A 27,742-nucleotide genomic window follows, 5' to 3' on the forward strand; every position below is an offset into this window, starting at 1 on the left:
CAAGTACCAAACAGGGAAGCTCAAGTGGACTTTATTATAGTTATTAGAATGTACAGGGACATTAGTGCACTGGTTCTTATTTCATTTCTCAAATTCAACATAGGAGCAGTCAGACGCTGAAGTATTTGTACCAGCTCTTTGCACGTTTAGAATGTGTAATGTGGGATGTCTTTAAATAACTTTCTGAAATATCCTTGAAGAACAATGTAGTCAAAACCAGGCTAAATGATTTCTTCATAGACTGCTTAGTATTTCAAGGAAATGCTATAGATACCAAACATCTTTTATTAAAGAAGTGATTAAGAGGTGCTAACAGGGTGGTAGGATACAGATAACCAATTTTATCATCACCTTTACAGTCTTTAAAGTCCATTCTATTCCATGATCTGGAAACAGTCCTTGAAAACTTCATTATAACACTATTTCTTTATTACAAATATTTACATACTATATATTAGTACAACTTTTATTTCCACACTTTGACAATTCCATCCCTTGATGCAGTTACTATAAATCCTTGTGTGGTCTGGAAAGTTGCGATATCTGTGATAATATCATGATGTCCAACGGGGAGAGACTCTGGACCCTTCCGAGGGGTCTCATCAGTGGGACCCAGTTTTTGCTTGTTTTGAATTTCCTGTACAAAAAGAAAGCGAGAAATATTATTTACAGAAAGGTAAATATTTTCAAAGCGGAATTATCACACAAAGTTGTAAGAAGATCAAAAAACCAAAAAACCCCAAGATCTCCCCCCCTTTGATGGTTTTCTTAGGATTACTCCTTGGTTCATTTCTTTTAATCACACACAATGTAAGTCTTAAACTGAACTGATATTACAGCTCTCTGATTATGAGAAATAAAACATTCTTTCTCTATTTCTTTCAACGACACTAACTACTAAGATTTGATAGTCCGGGGGGGGGGGGGGGGGGGGGGGGGGAAGTGCTACAGCGACACTTACATCTTAGCTTCCCAAGGGTTTTATAAAAACTGGTTTAATAGCATGAATATAATTAAGAATTTCACATGAAACACTCAAAAATCATAGTGCATAGACAGACCCTCACTGACTTGGATGTTTGTTTTTTTTTTAAACAGTCACCTTTGAAGTATCATTCATTCAATTGCACTGAAACAAAACACTGTGCTATTCAACACCTAGCAACGCTGCCCATTCCAAAAGTCACTCTGAAGGATGTAATAAAAACTGCAGCGTTCTGCTGCCATGTTACTTTGGTCCCAATACATCTCACAATGCCTTGCTAAGATCCTACACCAAAGACATTCCAAAGACTGATCAAAATCAAGTGTTAAGACACTAGATTTCAGTATCTCAGAAGAAACATGACTCTGGCTTCTGCATGTAAGTATTATTTGGTAAGCCTAATTCTGTCAAAAACAACTGTTTTATTTTTTTTCAAAATAACTTCTTCCTAACTGCCTGAAAATGCAATGCTGACACCATCCATAAAAGGTAAGAGTGAGATAGTTATAATTAAATCCATCATGCAATTAATATAACCCACGGTGCCACCCAAAAGGCAGGCAGAATAGGTGTCTATCAAACAAAGCAAAATACCTGAACCACCTCCGTGCCCTCAATTATCTTCCTGTAGTAGGAAACAGATGGGCAATTAGAACTTCCGGCAACAACATATGATCTCTCGGGGTAGGCTAGATCCCAAAACCTAAATGCAAAGAAAAAAAAAAAATCAAGTTGAGATGTTCAATTTTGTCAGCTTAATACAGCTGTTGAAAAGCTGTCTTGCTCTTATGATGAAAATGAGTGGGCACAAATGCTATACGCTTTCTACACTTAGTGGAAGACAGTGATGCAGAGAAATCAACGTTCATATCAAGCTTACACGAGTTACCGTTTTGTTTCACGCAGCCTTTACAGAAGGGTACATACTGTGTTTCAGAGAAGCACCAAGTTTTGCACTACTTTTGCTGAGAACAATTCTCTCAGCTCACTGATGCCTACTAATGAACACATCTTCAGCATTATTGTTTTGAATTCTTGGAGGTTACTTATGCAATGCTTAGCAAAATTTAGTATACCAGCAGGGGTTGAGGGGAAGGTTTCAAACAAAAATGTTGTTGGTTTTATTACCTTATTTTCATGTCTGAGCCTGCTGTCAGTAATATGGGATTACCAGATGCTGGACTACAGTATATTCCATGGATGCTATGAGGAGAAGGCTAGCAGGGAAAAGGGATATGTAAAAATAAATTATCACCAATAGCTGTTGCCATGCTTCACAAAGGGAATGCATTCTTTACCACATTCATCCCTCCATCCAATTTCCAAATGTTTCTGACAAATGCCAAGTTATTTTGTTAACAGACCACATCTTAATATATTAAGGTAAATTGCTTCCTTTTATTCCTTATGTTTCATAGAGCGATGCAACAGATTTAACTCTGCATAATGCTTTTTTGGAATCTTGGAAATTACATTCTCAATGATGGCAAATGAGAAAGATTGTTTCTAACACAATCAGGCAAGCGAATCATGCTGAAAAGCATGTGGGTGCTCAAATTTTTATGCTATGAAGGCATTAAGGGACAGACATGTAACAGAAATCTAACTTGAATCACAAGTACCCTGTGTGCAAAGTGTGTGACCAAAATGAATTCAGCCTGCAATCTTTGTAGCATGTACAAATTCAAGTTTAGGTAGATTCCAGATCAGCATTTAGAACATTTATAGAAGCAGCTGTGGTTATTTTTGTGTATGTATTTGTGTTTTAAGAAAGATATGCCAGATTGTTCCTTCCCCAATTAACTCCTTGAAGAAGAGCAACTTCATGCTTTAAACTAGCAGTTAAGTGTAGTAGTGGCATTATGTTACAGAAAGAATGTGCAAAAGAGCAGATGCTTACAGAAGTATGCACAATCCCAGAAACGGCAAGTAAAAGTAAGTACAAGATGCCACACTGTGAATTTTGGCTTTGCTGTAATCTTTACAGGCTTGACTGGCTCACAGGTTTTCTAAGAACATGACTGGATATAGCAAGTAAGTGTTACAAGTACATTCCACAGATAGTGGAAGATACCAATGAGGATTCAGGTTACACTGCTGTTTAACAAAGGGGATTTAATTTTGACAGCAAAACAACTATGGTGCCAAAATAAATCCCAGGGCAAGTCCCTGGTGCCAAACTGGCAAGGCCACAGAGACAGGTAACTGTACTGACACATAGCATGGAGTCTGAGGTTGTTCTAGCCCTGGCTACAAAACAGAAACAGGAAAAGAAAAAGACCAGACCTGCAGTTCTGAAAGAGGAGGCGCACTGCTGGCCCACAAAGTGAAGCGTCGATCGCCAGTTTCCATATCCCACATGGAGACTTCATTATTGCCTTGAACAGCTACAGGAAAGATATTGCCAATGCAAAAAAATATAAAACAGGTTGGCTGGCTCTCACTACCTGCGTTCTACTGACATTATACAGAGGGTATGACATAGAGACACTCTTCACTTGCTCTCTGCAGCATTTGTTAGTCTTGCTTTAGCAGCAAAGCTGTGTTTGTGGTTTTACTGTTTAGTAGAAGCTTGACTAGAGTTAAAGTGCCTCATTTAAGAGGGTTTAAATGAAAACTGCTTTAATCTCCAACCCTTTTTAAAAGGTATTAAAACCTCAGTTCCCTCCCCAGATAACTTCTTATCCTTCTTTGAGAAGGATGGATGGTCTGCTCAGTATGGTCATCAGGGACTTTGGAGATTACTCCTGGGCAGGTAAGACAGCAATCCAAAGAGTTCCCATCATTGTATGTCACAATTTTGGATTTTGTCTTGTCCTGGTTTCGGCTGGGATAGAGTTAATTTTCTTCCTAGTAGCAGGCATAGTGCTGGGTTTTGGATTTAGTAGGAGAAGAATGTTGAGAACATGCTGATGTTTTTAGTTGTTGCTGAGTACTGCTTATGCTAGTCAAGGACTTTTCAGCTTCCCATGCTCTGCCAGGTACACAAGAAAACTGGGAGGGGGCACAGCCAGAATAGTTGATCCAAACTGACCAAAGGGCTATTCCATACCATGTGACGTCATGCTCAGTATATAAGCTGCAGGGAGTTGGCCGGGGAGCAGCGATCGCTGCTTGGGAACTGTCTGGGTATCGGTCGGCGGGTGGTGAGCAATTGCATTCTGCATCACTTGCTTCGTATATTATTGTTATTATCATTATTATATTGTTATTATTATCATTACTATTTTACTTTATTTCAATTATTAAACTGTTCTTATCTCAACCCAGGAGTGTTTCTCACTCTTACTCCTCCAATTCTTTCCCCCATCCCATCGGGGTAGGGGGAGTGAGCGAGCGGCTGCGTGGTGCTGAGTTGCTGGCTGGGGCTAAACCACGACATGTCTTTTATAACATTTCGTCCTTAAAAAGTGATGTGGTAGACAGCACACAGGGAGGGACCCTCATGAGAGTTGTAATGCTCAGATGAGAATTGTAAAGGCTGTCTGTTGTTCTCATAATGGCTTAACTCTACTTCCCCTGCCCCTTTCGTAATTTCAAAAAACCAGGAAAAGCACAGTGGCAGCACACAAGTATCAACCTTCCCTTTCTCCTCTCCCCAAGCAAAGCACAAGAAAAGCTACAGGGAATTAAAAAAAAAAAAACAAACTCCCCCCAGGGCTTGAAGGAGAAGCTGAGACAGAAGCTGCTTTAATCACAACCTCTGGCAACTGTGAGGTAAGTTTAAGACATCTTTTACCTGCAATTACCCAGGACTGATAGACAGGATGCATGAGCAGGCGTCTGATTCGGGCCTTGGAAGGGTGAGAATGGCTGGAGATAGGCAACTGAAACCTCATGTCCCAGCATGCCATGGTACCATTGCTGGTTCCTGGTGAGAGAAAGCTCCCCGTAGTCAGAGGGATAAATATACAGATTTTTGCCCATATCCTTGTGCTCTGTTCCTAGGAAGATGGACTTCAGCCTCAAGCACTTAGAGGGCAGGATACTTCCCACAAATAGATCAGGAGGTATTTCTCTCCTCTTGTTTGAGGAAAGCATAATCTAGTCAAATCAGATCAAGCAAAAGCTTGAGCTATGGTTATTCTAAAAGAAAACCAGGAGGGGGAGCACAGAGAGAGAGAGAAGCTAACAAGAAATACAGGCTTACCAATACACAGCCAGCATTGGTGTATGTCCACAGCAAATGAAGTTATGAGGCCTAATTTCAAATCATGTTTCAGTGTCCAAGCGTTGCTGCTAGATCGCAAATCCCATCCAACCAGAGATCCGTTAACTGTACCATAAGCCAGTACAGACTGAGCTCCTGAATTGAAATGATGCATGTCTACCACGCAGCCATCATCCTTCAGATCTAAGGACCTGAGTTAAAAGAATAAACTAATTTAAAAACCAGATATGACTCCTTCCAAGTTTAAGACTCCTTTCAATAGCTAATGCTGAGCAGCATTTTCCTCTTCAAGTCACTTCTCAAGGCATCTGCCAGAAACAACTTTCCAATTTTAGTGCAACAGATGCTTATGCTCTCTCAAATCTCTCTGCCAGTAGGACCTGCAAGCCTTCTACAAGCTGGAAAAATGCTGTCAGCAGCTCTTTGCGAACATAAACATAGCTCTGTGCTCTAGGTCTCTCAGCATGTTTGATATTTCTCTCCCATTCATGCTCCACATTTATCAGATATTCATCTACCCAGAGTTTTCAGGCAGGAACACCCCTCTCCATGTTACGCTGCCAGCACTGTCATCAATCTCTTACTGTGTGTGCAAATGGACACCTTCTTCCGGCACAAATGCAGCGTATACCAAAAGGGAAAATCTGGTTTGTAGTTTCCATCTCCATTAGATTTGGTTTATTTCATTTCTGAACTTAATCCCAAATAAGAGGGGACATGTGAGACAGACACCTTACTTTTACTTTGGACAGAAAAGAGGTCTGAGATGGTTGCTAGATTTGCTGGGGCCTGGACATGTCCCTCACTCAAGCTGGAAGATTGAGCTGTTGAATCAGTGCCAAGTATTCAAAAACTGCTCACATGGAGAGAGGTAACAAAGAGCTAAACCACCCCCAAAGACCCCCCTAAATAGTATCCCATCCCCCATATCTTTGCCACCTTACATTAAAAGCCTAGCAGAAAAATTTGCATGCCTGAGGCCAAACCACACGTAGTACATTTGTAAACGTTCATTTAATGACACGCAAAAGAATCTCCAGAATTACTTTATAAGTATTAATATTGTAACAGAGGAGGTAAGAAACTACCAATCCCAGTGCATAAATTGAGAACTATTCAGACTGACTGTTTCAAGCTTATAATGAGTCCAGTGACATAGGAGGCACCAATAACCTAGAGCTACTAATTCTCAGCCCTGCACAGTTGCCTTTCAATCCTCCTTTATGAAGCAGGATAAGATCATGGGTTACAGCCTTCCAGTACACCCTAGGCTCAGCCAGCAGGAAGCCTAGAGCAAATCAAGGGATCTAATCGAGGAATATGCTAACAGCTTGAGCTCTGCAGTGAGATTTATCTGCTCTAAGTACATACCTGCTTTGTATTGGATGAATTTTAGGAGATTTAGGGAGCTTTGAAGCTTCAATACCAAGAAGCTGGATGGCACCATTATCCGAAGCTATAGCCAAGTAATGCGAGCCTTGGCAGAATGTAAGTGTCTTTACATGTCCTCCAATCCGAGAGTATGTCAAAATTGATCTAAACAGTACAGAGAGAGTAAAAGAGAGGAAAAAAAGAGGAATTTTCTTTGTGGCACTTTAAAAAAAATTACTTGCTTTTCTCAAAAACCTACTTAAAACCAATGGCTCCTGAGAGAGCTCTGAAAATAGTATTTTCTAAGTGTTTCAAAATCAGAAAGCAACAAAGCCTGTGTTACCTCTGCAAGCTTAACTCTCCATATTTGAGCCTCTAGGTTATGACAGTCTCCAACTGCAGAAGCATATATCTATCAGTAAAATAGAAGTCTGACCTAGATCTGTATCAAAGTAGGATATCATACCACCTGTGTTTTAATGAGCAATACAGCTTTCCTGCATCAAATATCAGTGGATGAGACAGTTAAGCGTAAAGCTAATTTGTTCCAAAAAACTCAGATGGCTTTAAACAGCAGCACCAGAATATATTTATGTATGTATAGAAATGAAATCAAAAAGCCTGTAATTACTACAATTGCAAAGCAGTCCCTTTGCATTTGCCAGTAATTTTTTTTTCTTTTATTAAGTAATTGAAACACCAACCTACTATCTTATAGCTGCATGCTAAGAGGAACACCAGTGTATTTCATTATTGATATCTCCAGCACACCCACAAGTGATTCATATTTTGCTCCCTGCTCTACTTTATTTTGCACTCTAAAACAGCAGCCCCAAAATCCCATGCGTTTTAAAGCTACCTGGTTGTAGTAGTTTTTCCTTCCATTTTTTGGCTGTTCCAGATTTTCACTGTGCCATCATTTGAGCAAGTGGCAAAAATGGAGTGTTCATCAGAGACCCGAATGCGGTTCACTGCAGACTTGTGTTCATGAAGGTGAGCTACCAACAATCCTTTGGGACGCCATCCTACAGGGAAAAACAAAACCATGAAGTATGGTGTTGATTTCATAACCTAATTAGGAACATGAAAATCTCCCTGATCCCATCCACCAACAGCTATATTGGGATACAGTCATTAAAACTGCAAAGCACAGAAGGCACTCAAAACGCAGAGCTAGGGCATTTTAAATATTAAAGGCAAAAGCCTATTTGCTCAATTCTAAACTAAACTCTTTTGGCAGATCCAGGTAAGTTTTCTTTTAGATGGGTTCCATATACATTCAGTGAAATTACAAAGAGCCCTTCTTCATAGACTTTGTAGAGATACTAGTGCACAGTTCTCCTGCTATCAGCATGCAGATTGCTGTGCTGCAAATGGCAATCCCATAAATGCCCAAAATGCACATAATGAGCAACACACTTGAACAGACTGAAGTTCCTGGAATGTCCGTAGAGTGCTTGAACTGACAGGCTCAGTGATGCACTACATGCTACATTGTCAGCCTTACATACCTAGTAAAATGAAATAATAGCTGTTCTAAATCCCATAGAAAATTTACTCCAGTCCTTCAAAACAAAAATTGAGGAGTTGAGCTGCCATGAAATAACTTGCCAAGTAACTGCCAACATTTGCATGATGTTTTATCCTCTGAAATAAGCAGCACAGAAGTATCCGGCTGCACTTCTAACAGGCATCTACTTTAGTGAAGGATTAACAGCAGATGAAGATAATGAAGGACAGACCACAGCAAATTTCAGCTAAGACACAAACTTTAAATATGAACATTTTTCTGGCACTCACTTGTGTGGCAGAGCAGGTCACCTGCTTGTATTGGGACATGTTATTTCATGGGTTGTAAAACTCTCTTCAGAAGACAAAAACATGGCTTAGCCAAGCTCAGTCAAGGTTAGCTGTGTTCAAATGCTATATGGTTGGATCATTTTCCTGATGATTTTCTACTACTTCCCTTAAATTGACACAGTAGTTGTATATGCCCAGGTGTGTACTTTTAATGCTAGATTTACCAAAAGACTTTAGCATCACTACGCTGAATACTGCAAGCCTAGCTGATACAGACTCTGCTCTCAACATCTGGAAGTTAAGCTCATGAACTCCCATTAGTAGAGGCCAGTCAGAAATCTCCATATGGGATACCCAGCAACAAGCACACTGAGTGGAGAACACCAGCAGAAAATGCTGAGGACTAATCTGTGTAAATCTCAATCTCAATTTGGAGCTTCAAAATTTAAGCTGTGGCCATAGGAAGATGGCTGTAATTTAAAATGGTATGTTTCTGCCAGAGTCCTAATCAGCAAAACCTGGGTGCTGGCTATCAGGGAGGAACAAGAAGGAACAAGAGGTAAGAATTCCTTCCCCTCTGAAAGCAACAATGTAGTATGAGAATACACATCTCCTGTTTGTGGCTGGGCACTGTGTCACCGTCACCACTGCTGGTGGGGACAGGCTCCTTTGTAAACAAGGGCAGCTCAAACAGCCCACCCCAGTATGCATGCCACTGGGTAAGAAAACGTAGCCAAGAGGTTACAACACTCACGGGATGGCTGAAAATCTGGAGCCACCCCAGGAAAAATACATTTCTCACCTCCTGGCACAGTGTTTCTCCCCTTGCCCCAACCAAGCTACAGGCTGTTACAGGATGGCAAGTTATCTGCCATATACCTGGTTACAAACAACCCGCTTCAGAAAACTCAGTGGAACAGAGCGCACAACCTGGGCTTCAGACCAGTAGTCTGGGTCCATTACTGCAAGGTCTAGGTTCCAGAGCCTCTTTCAGAGGTCATGCATGTATTTTGCCAAATAGGTGTTCTGCATAGCGGGCACATTTCCTAAACTAATGATTTCCTCTTTTCCTCATCTTTTGCATTTTTTCCTTGAGATGATGATGTTTTGACTCAAATTATATATATATATTTTTTTGTATAATGACCTCATTGGCCTGTGATTTACCTGGAGGTGGGGGCTTGCTCTCCCACTCAGCATTCTCCATCATCTGTTTGGCAAGTCTCTCTGCATTACACTGTTCTCTCTTCTGCTGGATCAGCTGCTGAAGTTCAGTTTTGCAAGTGGTGATGCGTAACTGGTGTGCAGATGGGGACGCTGTACTGCTCAGTACCTGTATGGTTGGTTTCCGGGGTTGAACAATTGTTCCATCAGATGCCTGTAAGAGATAAGCACTTAAAAATATATGCCTTACACTCCATGCACAGATAAATCCTGCTCTTAAGATTACTGGGTCACCCTGAAGAAAAGTGGAAAAATCTTTTTTATTGAATCAATCAGCAATGAATTAGCATTAAAAAATATCATGCTTGCATGAAAACAATTAAAAATAGTGAAAATTATTATAGAAAAGCTTAACCATTCACTTACTCTACCCTGTTTGCCTAGTCTGTTCTGTATTCTTTTTGTAGAAACTGTAACGTGGCATGCACACCTCTTAATGGGATTATTACAGAAGCAGTTATTGCTCTCAAGACTGACAGAATTACAAGCTAGCTCTCAAAACTATTATTCATTTATATTTGGCTTTAAAAATAAGAGTGTGAAGTGTTTCCCTCTTAGTTCAGGGTGGACACTTACTTAAATAGCAGCAGCTAATCTCCAACTAGAAACAGAATAGAAAGAAGTTTTCAGTGTCAAGAGATGCCTCCACAGCCTGCAGAGCTCTGAGCCTGTAGGCAGTACTAAGTATTACAGGTACGGGATGTCAAAATGCAGCTATAATGCGATACACCAGTTCCAAGCTAAAATCATGACATCTCTCCTCTTCCTTACAACACACATCAGAGCATGGAATTTGAGGTAAAGTCTTCCCTGCCAGAACAGCTTAGCTAATAACTGGCTAATCTACAAAGCCCCATCTTTTCATGCAAAGCATCTATTTGTTAGTGAAGCTGTTCTGTTCAAGTGACTAAACTTACTTCCATCCTCTCTCAATCCCTATTTTAAAAATAAGAACTTGAAAGTCAGCTGCTCTGCTGGAGAAGACACCAGGGAACAGCACCAGTGTAAAATAGCCTCCAAACAAAACAAGAATGCCACATCCCTGTAGTCCCACTTGGCTTTAAAACAATTGAATTGTTTCAGTTTAAGATGCAAAGATAGTAGTTTTCAGCAATACCTGTGGGGAGGATGACAAAGTGGCACAAATGCCAGCTGAGGACTCGGAACGAAGTGGTTTCCCAGCCTGGATGGCTTCAGGATCAGTAGTTTGCCCATGTCCTTTGGGTATTGGCTGGGAGATGTTAGTTGGTTCCAGGGAGCCAAACATGCTTTTCCATTCTTCATTTACATTTGAATCCTGCTTTACGTGTTTTCTAGCTATAAGCAAATCGTGAGGGAGGAAGGGGAGGGAGAGGAAAAAAAAAAAAGAAAACCCATATTCATGACAACATTCACTCAGGCTGGTCATTACTTTCAGAGTACATGTGAATCCAATGTTTACATGCCAATTTATTATTTATATATTTAACAGAGAAAAAGGTACTGCTAGGTTGTTTAAGCCAGCTGACAGGTATTTATGAGGCAAACAGAACACACATGGCAAGTGCTCTGTTTACACCTTCTTAATCCTACAGTTGACTCATGCAATAAATCATTCCAGTACAGGGAAATTTTGTGTCTAGAAGGCTGCAGGATTAGACTCCACATGATATATTCTTCTTATGAGAGTTACTCCACTACTGGCATAAGCAAATCATTGTCAGTGTCAAATACAATCAGTTTTCCATCACAATCACAACATCACCTGTAGATTCAAGAACGTTATCTGTAAATAGGAAACATTTATTTTCAGCATTCCTCTGGAGTCACTTAAAACTGTAAAATATGAAAAGTGAAATGAAAACATGGGACAAATTAAATTTGGACAGAGTCAGCAAAGAAGTTAAAGGCATTAAGACTTTGCAAGTGACAGTTTTGGGTGAAGTCAGCTAGTTCAAATACAGACTTCATATACCAGCTTTTAAATCCTGTCCACTCCTGACTCCCCAGGATGCAAAAAACTAGAAAATCCTGTACTTATGTACTTTCCTTTAAAATGATATGCAAAATATTTGCAGACGAGCATCTTAATTCTGTAAATAAGATGGCAATAGCTACCTGATTTGCAGATATTTCTGTATTTTTACATCTGAAACACAGAACGTATCAGTGGTTTACAGAGAAGGGCCTTACAAGCTTGACAGAGCAAAGAGGAAGCTCACTGCCTGGAAGAAAAGAATTTTGAGGATACAGAGAACTGGAATACAGTTAGCAGCAAGTGGATTTCAAAGCTGAACAAGTAAATATAAGAGGCTTTTCAAGCTGAAAGAGGAGAGGACAACAAAGTAAAATGGGAGTGGATGAGCAGCTGAAGAACCCTAAGGTCAAAAAGCAGGTACTTGGTGGGTGAGCAACAGTTGGCACTGCTCAGTACCAGCCTGTTTCAGCATCACACCTAAGCCTCAGTTTCCTCCAGGCTGGAGGAAAATCTTGGATTTTCACAGTTAGAGAGCTCATCACTTCCTGAGAGGAAACAGAGATAGCAGAAATGTAGCATTCATAATTTACACTGTTACCATGGGTCACTAGAGTCCTGTTTGTCACAATCAGCTAAACAACCTGTGCACATTTACTACTGCAAAGGCAGTCAAACTAATTTAAATACTCTCAGGGGCAAAATACCCCCATCTTTCACTGATCCAGAGAGCATTCCAGCACTTCACATTTCAAATAGCAGCAGTAATTTTCTTATTGCAAACTAAGTGAGGATGGTGATACTTATGTAGGCTGAATTACTGAGAACACTTGCTGAATAATTAGACTTAATTCTCTGATGCTGAAAGGCTGTACTTTATCCATACAGACCACAAAATATACCAACCACGTTTATCATCAGGCTCCTGTTTTGTTTTAACAAGATCCACTTGTCTCCCAGTTATTCCCAGAGCTGACAAGTCAATCACCCCTTTCTGACTGCTGTCATGCAGGTGGCTCTGATCCACGATATTGGCTTTAGCTTTATTTGATTTTAACATAAAGTCTTTCAGTGCTAACAGTTTGTCTTCTTCCTCCTCAGTCATCCCCTGCAGAATAAAAGAAAAGATATTATTATTTACTTTTGAACAAGAACATGCATCAAGGCACAAAGATGTAAGAAGCAGTAAGATTAATGACTGGCTCAGAAGTGGAAGCACATCCCCAGAATTCAAGACACCAGTCTGTCACTCATACAAGACTTTGGGTAAGCTGCTGTAGTGTAAGAATATCTTTTCCCCTCAGGAACAAGGCTAGGAATAGTGAAAGGGCAGAATAGTATTTAATATTGGATCACTGTCTGGTGCAATCTGCTCTGTTGCCACCTAGGCCATGCTTACAGCTCACAAGCCATAGGAAAAAAAAAAAAACCAAGGAGGAAGAAAAACCCCACTAAAAAACCACACGCACACACTCAGCTGCAGTCTTTCCTCTTCCCAGTTCTCACTGCTTTGTATGGGTGATTCTTAGTGTTCCCCTCTTCACATATAAGCCCCAACACTTTCCAGCTCCCTTTGGCTTTTGCATTGTTACTCGCATGTCTCTCCAACAAATGCATACTCTTCTTTCCAACACAATACGTAGCACATATTCTGTAACACTGATACCATCACAGATGTCAGAAATCTGAGACATACAAATGAAGTCTTTAAAAAGAGGATGTATTTGGGAAATCCAAACATGAGGTTGCCCTATTTCTGGCAGATCTTTTCAGAATCTTCCTTAACTTCTGAACTCTTTGTCCTATGAGCATGTACTGAAATCAATTAAGTCAATGGTGTGCAGGATCAGAACCTCAGACTGGGAGTCCCTCAGAGCAGCAACTGCAAGGTTAGGGTCTGTGGAGACATACAGAGCCCAAGAATCTCAAGCCTGACTTTCAAAGTGCAAATAAAAAACAATCACTTGTGAAAGTAGCTTCTTCAACAGCTGTGCAATGGCAGGGTCCTCTGGGGGTGGGCAGTCAGGGAGAGCACCATTCCTCTTCTTCTGACGCATCTGAAGGTGTCGGAAGAGGTTTGTGATATCCTTTGATCTTAAGACGTAATCAAATATGGAACGGCTGACAGGGTCTTTAAGTACACTTAGCAGGACTATTTCTTTATCTATCTGCAATTCAAAAAGAGAGACCAGTCAACATGGAGGAGGATGATATCCATATAAACATGGGGAATCTAGCATACATGTTGTCATCTCATGTCTACAATGTTTGCACTTATTTTTTTCCCCAGCCTGAAAGTCAGTAATGGACAACTGCAAAAATTAATATGAAAATCAATCTCTTCCTCTGAAGGCATGTTCTAAAAACCAGTTTCCAGCTCAGTCCTGAAGAGATGCTTTCAAACTCACAATAACAAAAATCATGTAGGGCTTAAAAATTATTGCACATGATTGTGTCAATAATCTAGATTCAACTTCTCTCCTTTCATGAAAATAATCTTTCCCTGTGTTGGTCATATCAGATTTTCTCTGTTCTCTTTCCCTTTTAAACACCCAAGAGATGCATTCTACAGGCCCTAAACTTATATGCAAAGATGCCTATATGAACATATTACCAGCATCATGCAGGTCATTCCTAGACACGTGCTGTTATGAAATGACTTAACTGATTCATGCTGAGCACTCTGCCCTTACCCTTGGCAAAGCACTGAATCACAGGAGTAACACTGCTGAAATCCTAAGCATGGTAATGGCTACCTAACACACTGCTCCTGTTTTCAGAGGGTCAGGCCCACAGTCATATGTGTTAGCGGGGCAGGGCTGGAATACTCAGTCTTGTAGATGAAAGCACAGAACACAGAAACACTTGTTTCACAGCCAACTTTTCACGCCTTTTAGACTCCAATAAACTAGCACAATATTGCAAGAGTTTCATTGTAAACAAGGCAGAGAAGGGCTTGAACCAAAGACATACCTGTTGATTTAATCTTTGTAAAAAGCTCTGCAATTTGCAAAAAATTTGAGACAACAGCCTTTCAAACATGGAAGGCAATGGCCATTCTGTCAATGTCTTGACAGCAGATATCAAAAAACTGTATCACCTCTAACCTTAATTGAAAAAAAAAATTCTAATGTCCTTATAGCCACGACCATGGCCACAACAGACTTAAGAATTATGACTAGTCAAGATATATTCACATTAATATTATTTCAAGTATTACCTGTATTATTGGTTGTGTGATAAAAGGATGGAGGTATGGCATTAGCTTGCAGTAGACATCAGCAATATTCAAATACTGCGCTACCACGGTGATAAATCCAACTGCACCATAACGTATCCAAAGATTAGGATGACACAGGAAAGGTGCTGAAAGAAAATTAGGCTGCTAAAATATATCATTCATATTAGTGAAGGGGGATCATCCTGTATATGACAGCCTATGATGTCATTTACTTTCCCAAGAATTACCCCCAAACTGAGCCTTCCCTCCTGCACAGCACCAAGATTAAAACACTCATTATGAGAAAATTATTTCACAGACTTCACTGTGCCTGTGCTGCTCAGCTCCTTGCTGTTGCCAAAAAGCGTATTTTTCCTATTTATTCATTTAAATCCCTAATGGTCAACTCCAGATTTGCAAAGGAGACTAATCCAAAAATAAATCTCAACTTTATTCTGGACAATTATGGAGAATCCTAATACCAGTGAGTGGGTTTTTGTTTTGTTTTGGTTGGTTGTTCTTTTGATTTTGGTTTTTTTTTTTTTTAAGTAAATACTTTATTCCTTCCTTCTTCCCCTGTCTTCCTTGAGTAGTCACTACTTACATTATAAGATTATCAGACTCAGAAGTCCATCTCAATTACGTGGGTTTCAAGAAGTTGTAATCAAGGGACTGTATCTAGTCATGAGATATAATCACAGATCATCTGCCCCAAATTCTGAGTGCATCTGAAAAGCCATAACATTAGGAAGAAGCAGACTACATCTCAAAAGATCAGTTGGTATTTTATTTTCCATAAATAGCTGGTAAATCTTGGGCACATCTAAATTAAACTGATAAGCCTGATGAGGAAGGAGAGACCAACTCTGTATTCAAGGTTCTATTGAGTTAAATGGGTTTTTCTGGTGTTAGAAATAGGATGAGAAAGGATTATGTATCATCTGAACGACTGGGTTCCCCCCTGTCGTGGTTTAGCTCCAGCCAGCAGCTAAGCACCACGCAGCCACTCACTCACTCCCCCTACCCCGGTGGGATGGGGGAGAGAATCGGAGGAGTAAGAGTGAGAAACACTCCTGGGCTGAGATAAGAACAGTTTAATAATTTAAATGAAGTAAAATAGTAATGATGATAATAAGAAAATAATAATAATAATAATAATAATAATATACAAAGCAAGTCACACACAACGCAATTGCTCACGACGTGCTGACCGAAACCCAGACAGTTCCCGAGCAGCGATCCCTCCCCGCCAGCCAACTCCCCCCAGCTTATATACTGAGCATGACGCCATATGGTATGGAACAGCCCTTTGGTCAGTTTGGATCAACTATTCTGGCTGTGCCCCCTCCCAGTTTTCTTGTTTACCCAGTAGGGCATGGGAAGCTGAAAAGTCCTTGACTAGCATAAGCAGTACTTAGCAACAACTAAAACATCAGTGTGTTATCAGCATTGTTCTCATATTAAATCCAAAACATAGCATAATGCCCGCTACTAAGAAGAAAATGAACTCTATCCCAGCCGAAACCAGGACACCCCCTTCAAAGGCTTGATGGGTAAGAGTTTGCAAGTTATGTGCCTGATCAACTTCCAGAAATAACCAGCAGTTTTTCTTCACAGTATGTTGGCATGAAGAACAAGGAAAAGATCTTAAAGCAGAATGTTTTTTGACTGTTGTTTACTGCTGTCCTATATAAAAATCAGAGAAGATGCTTCCAATTCGTCCCACCAAAATTATTATTTTAGAGTTCTGAGCACTAACGTAGTCCAGCTAGCAACAGTTCATTAACACAATTTTGTGTAGATTCTAAACAGTACTAGAGGTTTCAATATTGGACAGCTAAGCTGACGGTGAACCTTTATGTAGTACTATAATTTCTTTTCTTAACTAGGAAAACAAGGTATTCTCCAGTATTACAACTTACCGATATCACAAGCAAACTCATAAATATGGGGCTTTTGCAAGAGCCCCAACTGGCACATACAAGTAAGAGCATTGAGGGCTTTATAAATGACAAATTCTTCAGCATCACTGAGACCTTGCTGAAGCAGAGGTTTCAGTATTGATGAGCTTTGCCAGCCAACGTAAGCAGCAACACCTGAAACATAAAAAGAATGCATAAAAATCCAAAGTAGCACTTCCTGGCCTTTCCTCACCAAAGTTTAAAATTGCTATGCCACAGAGACATCTCAAAACAGATTGTTAGCCATTAGAAAAAAAGGAAGCTGCTTTCCATTCAAAGTTAGACCAATATTGTGAAAACTGTTTGATAAAAACAGATCCCTGTGCCCGCAGTGGCCCTTCCAGATGCCAGGCACAGAGATGTCAGCACACAGCTGGCCAGCAGAAGTCTGAAACAGCAAGGCAAAACTAGCAGTGCTCCTGAGGGGTGGGGATGCAGTGCCTGCATTTGTACACAAAAACGACAAATGAGCAACAATGAAAGGTTCTGTTAACAGGATTGTGTCTTTTAACTTAGCAGTGATTGTAATCTGAGTATCATTCAGACTCCTGAAAAGACTGAACTGGATACTGGACTAATTAGCAGCAGGGAAAGTCTATAACATACATTCACTTAGCCACAAAAGAAGAAATCACTAATAGTCAAAAAGGAACTTTCAGAACAATCTTCTAAAACTCTTCCACCCTGAAATGGCTGCAAGATACGCTGTTTAGTTAACTAGTCTCAAATTATTTGCCATCATGAAGCCATCTTGACCCCAGTTTCAAAAATAAATTCAGTTTTAAAATATATTTCAAAATCTTAGAAAGAAGCCAAGATCAAAAGGAAAATGAAGGTAATTCTTTTGAAGTTGCTGGACAAAAATATATCAACTGCATTGCAGTAAAAGAAACTGCTTTCCTATTCTTCTTCCCTTCCCACGTGAAAACCAGCCACTGGCTATATGAAACTGTCATCTGGAATTGCTTGTTTGGATTAGATAACCAACTTACTGTTGCCAGAAATTAATTACTGTAAGGGAGATGTACCTTGTTGGATTTCTGATCTTTCCCTCTAGCTTTACATCCATCAAGTTAACATTCCTTCCCACAAACAACTGGGCAAGTCCTCTGATTGTTCTCAAGAGAAAAAAATTAGTATTTCATTGAATAGCTCAGGCTTATTGTTGCTATTGTCACATGTGGTACACAGCATAGACCATAACTGCCTCTGCTTCCAACCCAGTTATTTGAGATTGATAAATACCAGAAAACGCAATGTCTTCCCATCAGAATCGAGATTAAACATAAAATAACTTTATCACTTTTGCTCTAATAAGGTAATTATCAATATACTTGCTCATGTATTAATGCTGAGCTTTGGAATCAGTTGCTAAAAGGAAGAGAGGAAGAAGGGAGAAATAGCACAGGTAAGAGAAATCCCCTCATTGCCACTTACAGAAGAGCATCTGCCCACAGCCACAAGCAGCAGTGCCTGCACATACTGAGTGTCTGCACATAACATGAGGTAGAGAGCTCAGTTTTAAAGATGTGCAAAAACTTTAAGTAAAACAAAAATATAAATTTTGAACTTTATCTGAATTCTTCCGTGGAGGTTTTGAACAGATACTGGGAGAGGAGGAGGAGTTAAAAATATGGGTTACGTGTCTTGACTTTTACACTTAATTGCCTCACATCTGTCTACACATCTTTTGCAAGAAGCCAGGACACTGTGACCTGTGCTTTGGCTACCCCATTGCTCCTTCTAAACAAATTCTGGCAAGTTATTAGCATCACATCTTGACAGGGTTTGCCAGCACAGCATTTTGTGGCTTCCAGTCATAACGGAACGTGTGCCTACCATAATGGCCCTGCTGGAAGTTTGATCGTACTAATTTTTCTTGCCATGCACCTGAAGTACCATTTTTTCCCCCCAGGTACTGCAATGGGAAAGTTTCCTTGACCCGCAAATCCTGAGCACTGACTCTCAGCAACAGTCATGTGGAATAATTTCCAACGTACATGGAACATTAGATATACTTAACAGCTGATGTCATCACTGGTAAGGTTTTTAAAATTGTTATTAAGTTTTCCAGGCTGACAGGAATCTTTAAGTGAGGTTTCAAGGCACTAAAAGAAATTTTCAGATTATAATTTTAGCCTATACCTATGCATAGTTTTCATCATATGAACAGGTCTACTGAAGTTAATGGGACCATGCACACATGTGAATTGACACGTCTACTAGCCAGCTTGCAGAAATCTTAGTACTTACTTGTCATAACTTAGCTTTTTGAGTCAGTGGCTTTAGCAAAAGACTCAAAAAAATAGCATTTAAAGTTTATTTTTTATGTTAATCTGACCTAGACTTAAATGCCTCAGTCTCATTTGTATTAAATATTAGGACTAAAAGAAAAATATATTTGTATTTACATTGTTTTGTCTTCACTCCCTAAAGAAACATTTACACCCAATAATTCAGCAAAGTCTTTTCCTATACATTATAGAAATCTTCGTAAGAAAGGACTTTTATATGACTGTTAGCAGTTTCCAGGATATGCAAAAATAAATTTATTTACATTATCATCTTTCTACTCTGGCTGAAACCAAACACTTACCAACAATGCTGTCAAAGAAAGCTCCTCGAAGATGCCAGTCATTCTTGTCATTTAAGAAGGTGATCATATGAGACAGAAGAACATCATTGGCTTTCTGACGTCCAAAAAAGACACAGAGACGTGTTATTCCATTTTCCATCAGTGTTTGTTTCACAATATTCTCTGGGTCACTTAGCAAAGTCACAACTTTCTGCTGGACCATTTCATGCAAGGCTTGCAACTCTGCAAGAGACAACAGGATGAACATTTGGGCTGGCAAGAAACAATATGTGCATGTGTACTACCTGCTACTAAAGGAGTTCCTGAAGAACACCAAACTTGGTAAGATGGGCGACACAACAGAACCTCAACAATTCCAATAACTGGCTTACCAAAACTTCAGACTAAGCATGAGGTGGTGGCAAAGCCAAAGGGTACAGAAACGCGAGACATTCTTACCAGATCAATATATTCTAAACTTGTCATAAGTTCAACTAAGATGATCCAGCTCATTGTATATATAGGTGAAATGCAGATGCGAAGAAGCATCAGAATGAATCAGCAGCAATGTTACAATAGTAAACAAAATGCTTCAAGGCAATTCTGGTTTGATATGTTTATTTGACGATCAGTTTCAAAATTTGTGAACTGACAACAGATCAAGAGTATATTTTTAGTTAGGTAGATTGGCTTCATTAAGGATACAGAGAAGAATAAACAATACTTGAAAAAGCGAGGACTTCCAACTTCATTAAATATCAGCAGTTACCCTAACGATACTGATGAAAAATTTGAAGGTGACCTTGACCATGGCTTCTACTCCATGATGCAACTAAAATATTATTTCTATTAAATGGAAATAACAGAATTGGTAATGCACTCGCTATTACTGAAAGCTGTACAAGGGAGGTCCTCAAGCAAGTAGCATAAAAATTTCAGCTATTGCTGTCCCAGCTTTGCAGGGGTTATTACCATTTGCCTGCAGTCAGAAGACCAGCTAATTTGCTTTTGTATTGTGACTCTGTCTGTCAGTCACATGAAAAACTTGTCGTCTTAGTTCAAATTTCTCATGCTTGGTTTCTAAAAGGGTAAAAAGAATAGATCTATTCAAACTTCTTTCTTCCTTGTGTAACTTCTTTCATCTCCAAGTTATTTTGAGGGATGGGGGACAGTATTTCTTATAAATACAGCCTGTACGATGGGGCTTCCTCTGTCACTCCTCAGCAATTCTGAGCACCCCATACTTTATGTGAGGGAACTTGAAGGAGACTTTTTATGTTTGGTTTTGGTACGTTTTTTTGGGTTGTTTTTTTTTTTAAGTATCACCCTGCAACTAGTTAAGAGATAATTGAAACATGCCTTTTTCCCCTACCACATGGAGCATGTGTGAGATGTTTACCAATTATGATTAGTCACTGATTGATCTACTTAGCCTAAAAGAGAAATGACAGGTTTTAACCACAAACTCTTCCCAGCTTAGACAACTTGCCTGGCATTGTTCTGGAAATCTATGTATCACTAAAAGGCACTGGAGCTGACACACAGGCCACTTATTACCATCCCTCCTTCCCAAGGGAAAGAAAAAGAAAAGCCATCCTTAGGATTTTAAGTTATTCTCTGTGCTACAGTTACAATAGCACAGATAGCAGTGTTACTGCCCAATGGCATCCATACATTCAGTATCTTCAGGCAAAAAGAGAGGCAAGAATTGCCAGGCATAGGAACAGAAAAGGAAGAATGACTGAAAAATACAGTACTATGACTATGCTAGAACTGGACAGAGTTTTCAAAGCTAACGCTGCCTGCCACTTCAGTGGAAGCAGCATTTGGAATACAGCCATGTTTTCGCAGCTGACTTGTTTACAGGATGGTGAGTGAAGCTGGATATGCAACCAGGCAGCCAGCATCACAGTCAAATACCTTGAGAACCTTTGGAGAAGAAAAGTGTGCTCGTTTATATACTTTTTTGTCTTTCACAATGTTCAGAGCAGATCTGTCTGTTTCTGCATGAAGCTGTAACACACATGCTTTGACACTGGTTGAGGCAAAGCATTCTTCCCATTTAATAGGAAGGCTAAGCTTTAAGAGATGAGGAAGATCAGTGCTAACTAGGAGCTTTGGCCCATGATTTGCTATTATAAGCAGGCATGGTAAGTAGAAGTGACATTACCTGTGTCATAGTTATCACTAGGGTGAGATGTTTCATCCATTTCTTCACCATTTGGTTCATTTTCCATATTCAGATTTTTCAGCTGTACTAACTCCAGAAATCTCAGAGCTGTTTCTGCCAACAACGCTATATTTTCTGCAAAGGAAAACATTTTGGTTAAGAATTGTTCTACTTTGCCAATTTACACCAGTCTGATGATCCCTCTGATGAGAGATTATAACCACTGACAATACCAGTCACGATGGGCAAATGGGATTGAAATTACACAACATGCTCTGGTCAACCCACTTCTGTTGACCCTGACCCTAGAGAACCTACCAAGTACATCAAATCACACAGTAACGTCATGTAAACAAGTGGAAAAATTGTAAGGATATCAAGTGTAACAAGGACTAATTTCAGCCTTCTAGAACTAGCCCTAAATGCCATCTAATCTCAGGCTAATGACTAAATAACTTGATAGAACTTGAAGGCCAATTAACCTGAATTAACTAACATGCCCACATGGCAGACTGCAACAAAACAACAAACCACCACGCCAAGATAGGGAATAACAACAGGGTTACCCTTGAGGGCTGGATTCCACTTTTAGAACATTTGTGCCCATATCTATCCACACGGTTTGGCACCGTTCTGCACTGTTTGGAAGCTGCTGAAGCAACTCAGGCTATATTATATGGGTTGGACCACTGCTGGCACAGGAATAATCCCATCGAGGCAGAAGTCCCACTTAAGCAGCCATTCTGAGTGTCGTCCAAGACAACAGCAGCATGCCAATGGAGCCTGTCCACAGCCCAGATCAAATCCTGTAAGCCAATAGTCTGACCACTTCCAAAAATTGTGCTATAGCAACACAAGTTAACTCAGGTATTATTACACTGTTAACTAAGCTATTAGACTACCTTTAAATATATATATATATTTATTTGAAATTTAAATTGCTTTCTTAAAAGAAAAGCTATTTGAAATTAAGGCAGCTTAATCAGACTTAACCATCTACAGTTCAAACAACCTTCTCAAATTTCAGAAGATATTCTAGCTGTACTCAGTTTCAAAATAAAGTCAAACCACTGAACACAGAACCGCTGTGTAAGCAGATGCAACTGGAGTCTGTGGGTACCAAGACCTGTAGCCTTTTTGCACTTGCGGAAAAGGAGATTGCATTTTGTTTCTTCCATTTCAGCTTATTTAACAAGTTGAGTTTTACATTAGTTTATTTAAAAATTAATTATTAATAGACCATAATTTTTACAAGATTTGGTGTTTTTTTTCTAAGCTACAAATAAGAGTGAGGGATGAAAAAATGGTTCTTTCATAGACTCCTAAATGTGGAAGATCAAGGTGACAAAAAGCTATTGGTTCTATTCATACACTATACATTGTCTTTAATAATTAGTTTTATCAGCTTACTTAGTAAACAAAAGAAAAACATCACCTAGGACATTTTCAACTGAATTCTACATTTACAACATTAATAAAAAAACCAAACAAACCCAAAAAAACCCCCAAAACCAACACACTTGAAAATAAGCTAGTCATAGCAAATAAGGGAACATGGTAAATAGCAAATATGGCCACAACTACAAAGCTTCTTCTTGAACCAGACAGAAATCATATCTGAATAACTTATGAAGAAAACATCTGCTACAGGATAAGCCAGTCTCTTACACAGCAAATAATGTAATTTCAGCCCCTGAATATCAAATTTCATTTTGTGGGGAAAATAATTCCGAAGCATTGCAACACACTGATGCTTTAAGTTAGTTTCATATTTTTTCAGTCCAATCAGGCCATTCTCAGCAAACAATCTGAGCTAACGAAATGTCAATTAAGATAAATTAATAAAAGCAGCAAAGAGTGGGCAAGCTCAGACAGCCCTGTTCACAAACTTAGCTACACAAAGACCGCTTGGACAAGCAGTTTTCTTTGTTACACTCTTGCTTATCCAGGGAATAAAGCCAGGGCTGCTTCCCTGAGCATAAGGCTCTAAACTCTGACCCCTTACCTTAGCTGTGGGCAGACCTGCTCTGTGCTACATCCAGGCCCTAGCCCAAAGCACACGTACACATTCTGCAAGTTGCTTTTACATGCAGAACTACAGAGAAGGATAGATGTTAATTAAAAAAAAGAAAAATTAATTCATCTAGCAGAGAGCAAACATATTTTATAAACTATTTAAAATGTAATTATTTACTTTGGGTACAGATCTACACTGGAAAATCATCTGTTAGTATAAGTCAACTCATTAATTATTAAGTTGCTGCCACCACCTGCACCAGTTAGCTTAAGTGAATACAGGTGTCTTTACCTGCAGTCATTTCTGAGACTTCTGGGGAGATGTACTGAAATAGAAACCGCAAGCTATGTGACGATTTTCAGTAGAGGAGAAAACAGTTAAGGAAATAGAGAAAAGCCCAAGATTTGGAGTTTTGACTGGATTTCCTCTTACCAGCATATGCAAGTCTGACGATGGTGGCTTCATCCTGGGCCAAGTGTGCAATGCCTGGCAGAATGTATTCTGGGTAAATGTTAATATCATTGCGTGGCACCTCTTTGACGAGAGCAAGAACTTTAGTTAGTGTCCTCACAGATTCTGCCCTCACCCTGGGCACAGAGTCGTTGCTGAAATGTAACAGATAAGGAGTAATACGATCCAGAAGAATCTCTACACTTAATCTTGGTGCTAAATGAAGAATCAGTTCCAAAGCAGCCAGCTTTGAATCACAGTATTTGAGAGTCTGTAAACAGGAAGTTATCACAGACACTAGAATAACCAGCCCATTCTCTTTTGTCTCTCCCTCGGCTTTCTCTGTGCGATCATGCCCACAGAGATTGTGAATGATGTTGTCCAGATCTTTACGTATGACCAATATACGCTCATCTGCCGATACAAACGTTTCCTTGGCAAACTGGGCCATGTAAGGCTGAAGGAAAGTGTAAAATATTTCAGGAAATGCATTGTTACGTTGCTGTTTCAAATAATCTTCAGCTGCTAAACGTTTATCTGGCTCGCGATGGACCATCTGAGTGACCTTGAGAAAGGCAGAAGTAGGAGGGAGTGAGAGAGAAAGATTAAAGGTTTAGACATTTGTAATACCAAAAAAAAAAAAACAAACCCAAAACCAAACCACCCAAACAATAAGCAATGTCACCAAAGTAGGTGAAATAAACTACAAACAGACCACACAAATGGTTCTAATGCTGTAGCCCATCCTTACCAGTTCTCTGATACTGCAGTCTTCAATTTTGTTTAGGACTTGATCAGGGGAAAAGAGGCCATTTCTGTAAGCCAAAAGCTGAGATAAATCAAACAAGGGTACGCCTTCTGTGAAGAGCTCTGCTATAACACAGCCTGGGGAAAAAGGAGAGGGGGGGGGGGGGGGGGGGGGGGGGGGAGAAAAAATGTCAAAGATGTCAGAGGATTATAAACAGACACTTTCTATATACAGACAAGAACAAACCTTATGCAACTCTTAGTTCAATTAAAAATAAGGCAAATGAGTTGCCAAATTAACTTGCAGAAAGGAGATAGCATCTCAAGCTCCAAAACCTGTTTTTTTATACTTGATCCCTGAAATATCTCCCAAGTATTTTATTTCAAACATGCCAACAGCAGAGGAGTTTGCAATTAGGAAACATGAGGCAGTGACTCCAGCCACCTGCCAGCTGGAAAATACATCACCAGAAAAGGAACCCACATCACTGTCATGTGGAAGAAGAGTGCCAGTAAGTCAGCATGGATAGGGCAACAGGTCAAAACTAAGCAGCCCTTTTAGAGAAGGTAAAGAAATAACCTCTACTTCCACAGTGATACTGGAAGACAGCATATATTCACTCACACAAGCTCAAAAGCACAGTGAGAAATAACATGATTGGCAAACACAGCCGTTCCCCCACCCCGTCATGAGACACGTTCTCTTCAAAAGTCCCACACCTGCAGTTTGCTCCCAACAGTCAGCATCTTGCTTTATCAGTGGAGTGCCCTGGAAATTTGGCCTTAAGAGCAGCTTGTAAAATGAAGTAACCATTAATTTTAAATTCAGATTTTCATTCGCTTTAAGGGGGGGGGGGGGGGGAGGCCAAAATTATGCCTTTCAAACTGCTCAAGACAAACCCAGACTCAAGACAGGCTCCTACAGTCGGACTCTATCAAGCTTTTGCAAGTGGGACTATTGACAGGAGCCTGCTTACTTAGCCAACTTCCTGCCTGTGGGGAAAATGAAATGAGAAGGGGCTTCTAAACCAATGCTGCCAAATTGTCCTGAATGCTGGCTCAGTTCCCAGGCAGCTGGACCTTAGGTGAACCGCTGACTAGTTCCTCCTCTTGGGTCCCATGAGGCATATGCTATGCATCCCCAGAACCTCAGACATGAGAAGATGATGGTCTGTGGCTTGCAGAACCATCTCTTTTCTAGGGCAGAGCTGAGCCATAACGGAACAGTATGTGACTTCCCTCCTCAGATAACATGGCGATGCACTTAAGTTACGTAGCTTACTGTACTGTGTCTGTACTTTTTCTGCGAATGAAAGGTTTGGGGTTGGGTCTTATGCTTAAAATAAGCATGTTTTTCCACATGCCGTTCTCTAAACTGTAAAAAAAAGAACAAAAACAAAAACCCACCCCAAATAAGCTTTTCTGCACCCTGACACACAATCATAAACACCACACTGGTGTCTCCTCATGGCTCCAAGTACCTGCGGAAAAGATATCCATTGCACGTTTTAACTCCCCTCTTGTTCGCTGATTGCTGCTTGCCAAGTCTACCAAAGGAGTTGAAGGGTCCCGCATGTTTTCCAACTCCGTAGCAAACATACTGCCATCAACAAAACGCTCGGGAGCAATGTAACACGTTCTCCTCCGTGACGTGTCAAAGAAATAATTGAAGTCGGCGGGATTGTCTTCAGGAAGATAAGTTGGTTTAAAACTGGCAAAGTCAGTTAGAAGAACCCAGTTCCAGCTGGTCACCATGATGTTTTCTGTTTTAATGTCCCCATGGCGGACTCCAGATTTGTGCGCCTGGTCCACCGCAGTAAGGATCTGGAAAGCGATCCACCTTTTTTCAATGTTGTTCAGGAACGGCCTGGTGCTAATTCGATCATAAAGGTTGTCCCGTACGTACTGTCTGAAAAGCATCGCGGCCTTCTCGGACAGGGTGGCTTTCTGGAAGGGAAGGCAGTTCTGTGCCGAGTGTAACCTTATCTTCAGCTCCTCCAGCTCCTGTTTGTAGCTCGTCAGGGGTAAGGTCGGATCCTGAATGGCAAACACCTTCACGACCACCAGCCCCTCCCGGTGCTTGGCTCGGGCGACCTTGAAGAAGCGGGTGCTCCCCAGGCTCTTGTCGTATTCGAAGTCGTGGATGTCCGAGAAGTAGCTGTCCACCGAGAGGATCTGCGAGGGGGCGATGCCAGCCAGCTGGTTCCCCATGGCGGCACCTCCTCCCGGGCGCAGGCGCCGCACCAGCGCTCTCCCGCGTCAGCCTGAGGAAAAAACACAACGCGGATTTCACGCCGGCCGCAGCTACGGGTTGGGTTCGCTCCGCTCCGCTCCCCGCCAGCCCCGCGCAGCGCAGCCCCCGCTCCCCGGCGCCCCCCGCCCCGAGCGGGCCCCGCCGCCGCGGCTCCCGCCCCCCCCAGGCCCCGCCGCCGGGGCAGCGCTGCGCGGGGCCGGGCCTAGGGCAGCGGGGCGGCGGGGCGGCGCGGCGGCGGCTCCCCCTCCCGCAGCACTCACCGGCGCGGCCCGCCCGGCCCAGGCAGAGCCGGGACGCCCCAGCCCCGGCGGCGGGATGGAGCGAGGCGGGACCGAGGGCGGCGGAACCGGCACCATGAGGCGGGCGGGGGAAGGGGCGGCGCCGTGAGCTCACATCCTGCGCCGCCGAGGAGCGGGGCGGCCTGGGAGGCTGCGGGGCCGCCCCCCACAGCTCCTCAGGAAAGTTGTTTCGGGCTTCCACCTGCCTCAGTGACACAGTTTCGGCTTTTGCTCTGATCTGGGCTGGTTACCTTCTGATGGAACTTTTTTTTTTTTTTTTATTCCTTGCTGGTTACATCCTCTTTCTTCTTGTTTTTGTGCTTTGTGGAATCCCCGCTCACCGCAGGGGGGTTGGGCTAGATGATCTCTCAAGGTCCCTTCCAACCCGAAGCATTCTATGATTCTATGATGGTGGTGTGGTTTAACCCGGCAGGCAGCTGAACACCACACCGCCGTTCGCTCACTCTCCCCCTCCCCAGTGGGATGGGGGAGAGTAATCGGGGAAAAAAAAGTAAAATTCGTGGGTTGAGATAAAAACAGTTTAATAGGACAGAAAAGGAAGGGG

The 27,742-nt window shown here is 41.1% G+C and overlaps 1 protein-coding gene across 1 annotated transcript; it reads right to left on the reverse strand.

Annotated features, from left to right (window-relative positions):
- Window positions 1–466: 466 nt before the first annotated feature.
- On the reverse strand, window positions 467–26,856 carry PIK3R4 (phosphoinositide-3-kinase regulatory subunit 4). The gene is made up of 19 exons (XM_075705581.1): window positions 26,127–26,856; window positions 24,650–24,783; window positions 23,881–24,463; window positions 21,432–21,566; window positions 19,283–19,504; window positions 16,648–16,821; window positions 14,726–14,871; window positions 13,470–13,673; window positions 12,412–12,613; window positions 10,669–10,868; window positions 9,495–9,705; window positions 7,387–7,552; window positions 6,528–6,692; window positions 5,136–5,347; window positions 4,725–4,856; window positions 3,272–3,372; window positions 2,114–2,202; window positions 1,580–1,688; window positions 467–637 (listed from the first exon to the last, which is right to left on the reverse strand). Exons 1-19 carry the CDS (start codon window positions 26,854–26,856, stop codon window positions 467–469), a joined length of 4,086 nt encoding a protein of 1,361 aa, XP_075561696.1.
- Between the last annotated feature and the right edge of the window lie 886 nt (window positions 26,857–27,742).

The sequence above is a fragment of the Pelecanus crispus genome, chromosome 2 (genome assembly GCF_030463565.1).
Source record: "Pelecanus crispus isolate bPelCri1 chromosome 2, bPelCri1.pri, whole genome shotgun sequence".
NCBI classification, from domain to species: Eukaryota; Metazoa; Chordata; class Aves; order Pelecaniformes; family Pelecanidae; genus Pelecanus; species Pelecanus crispus.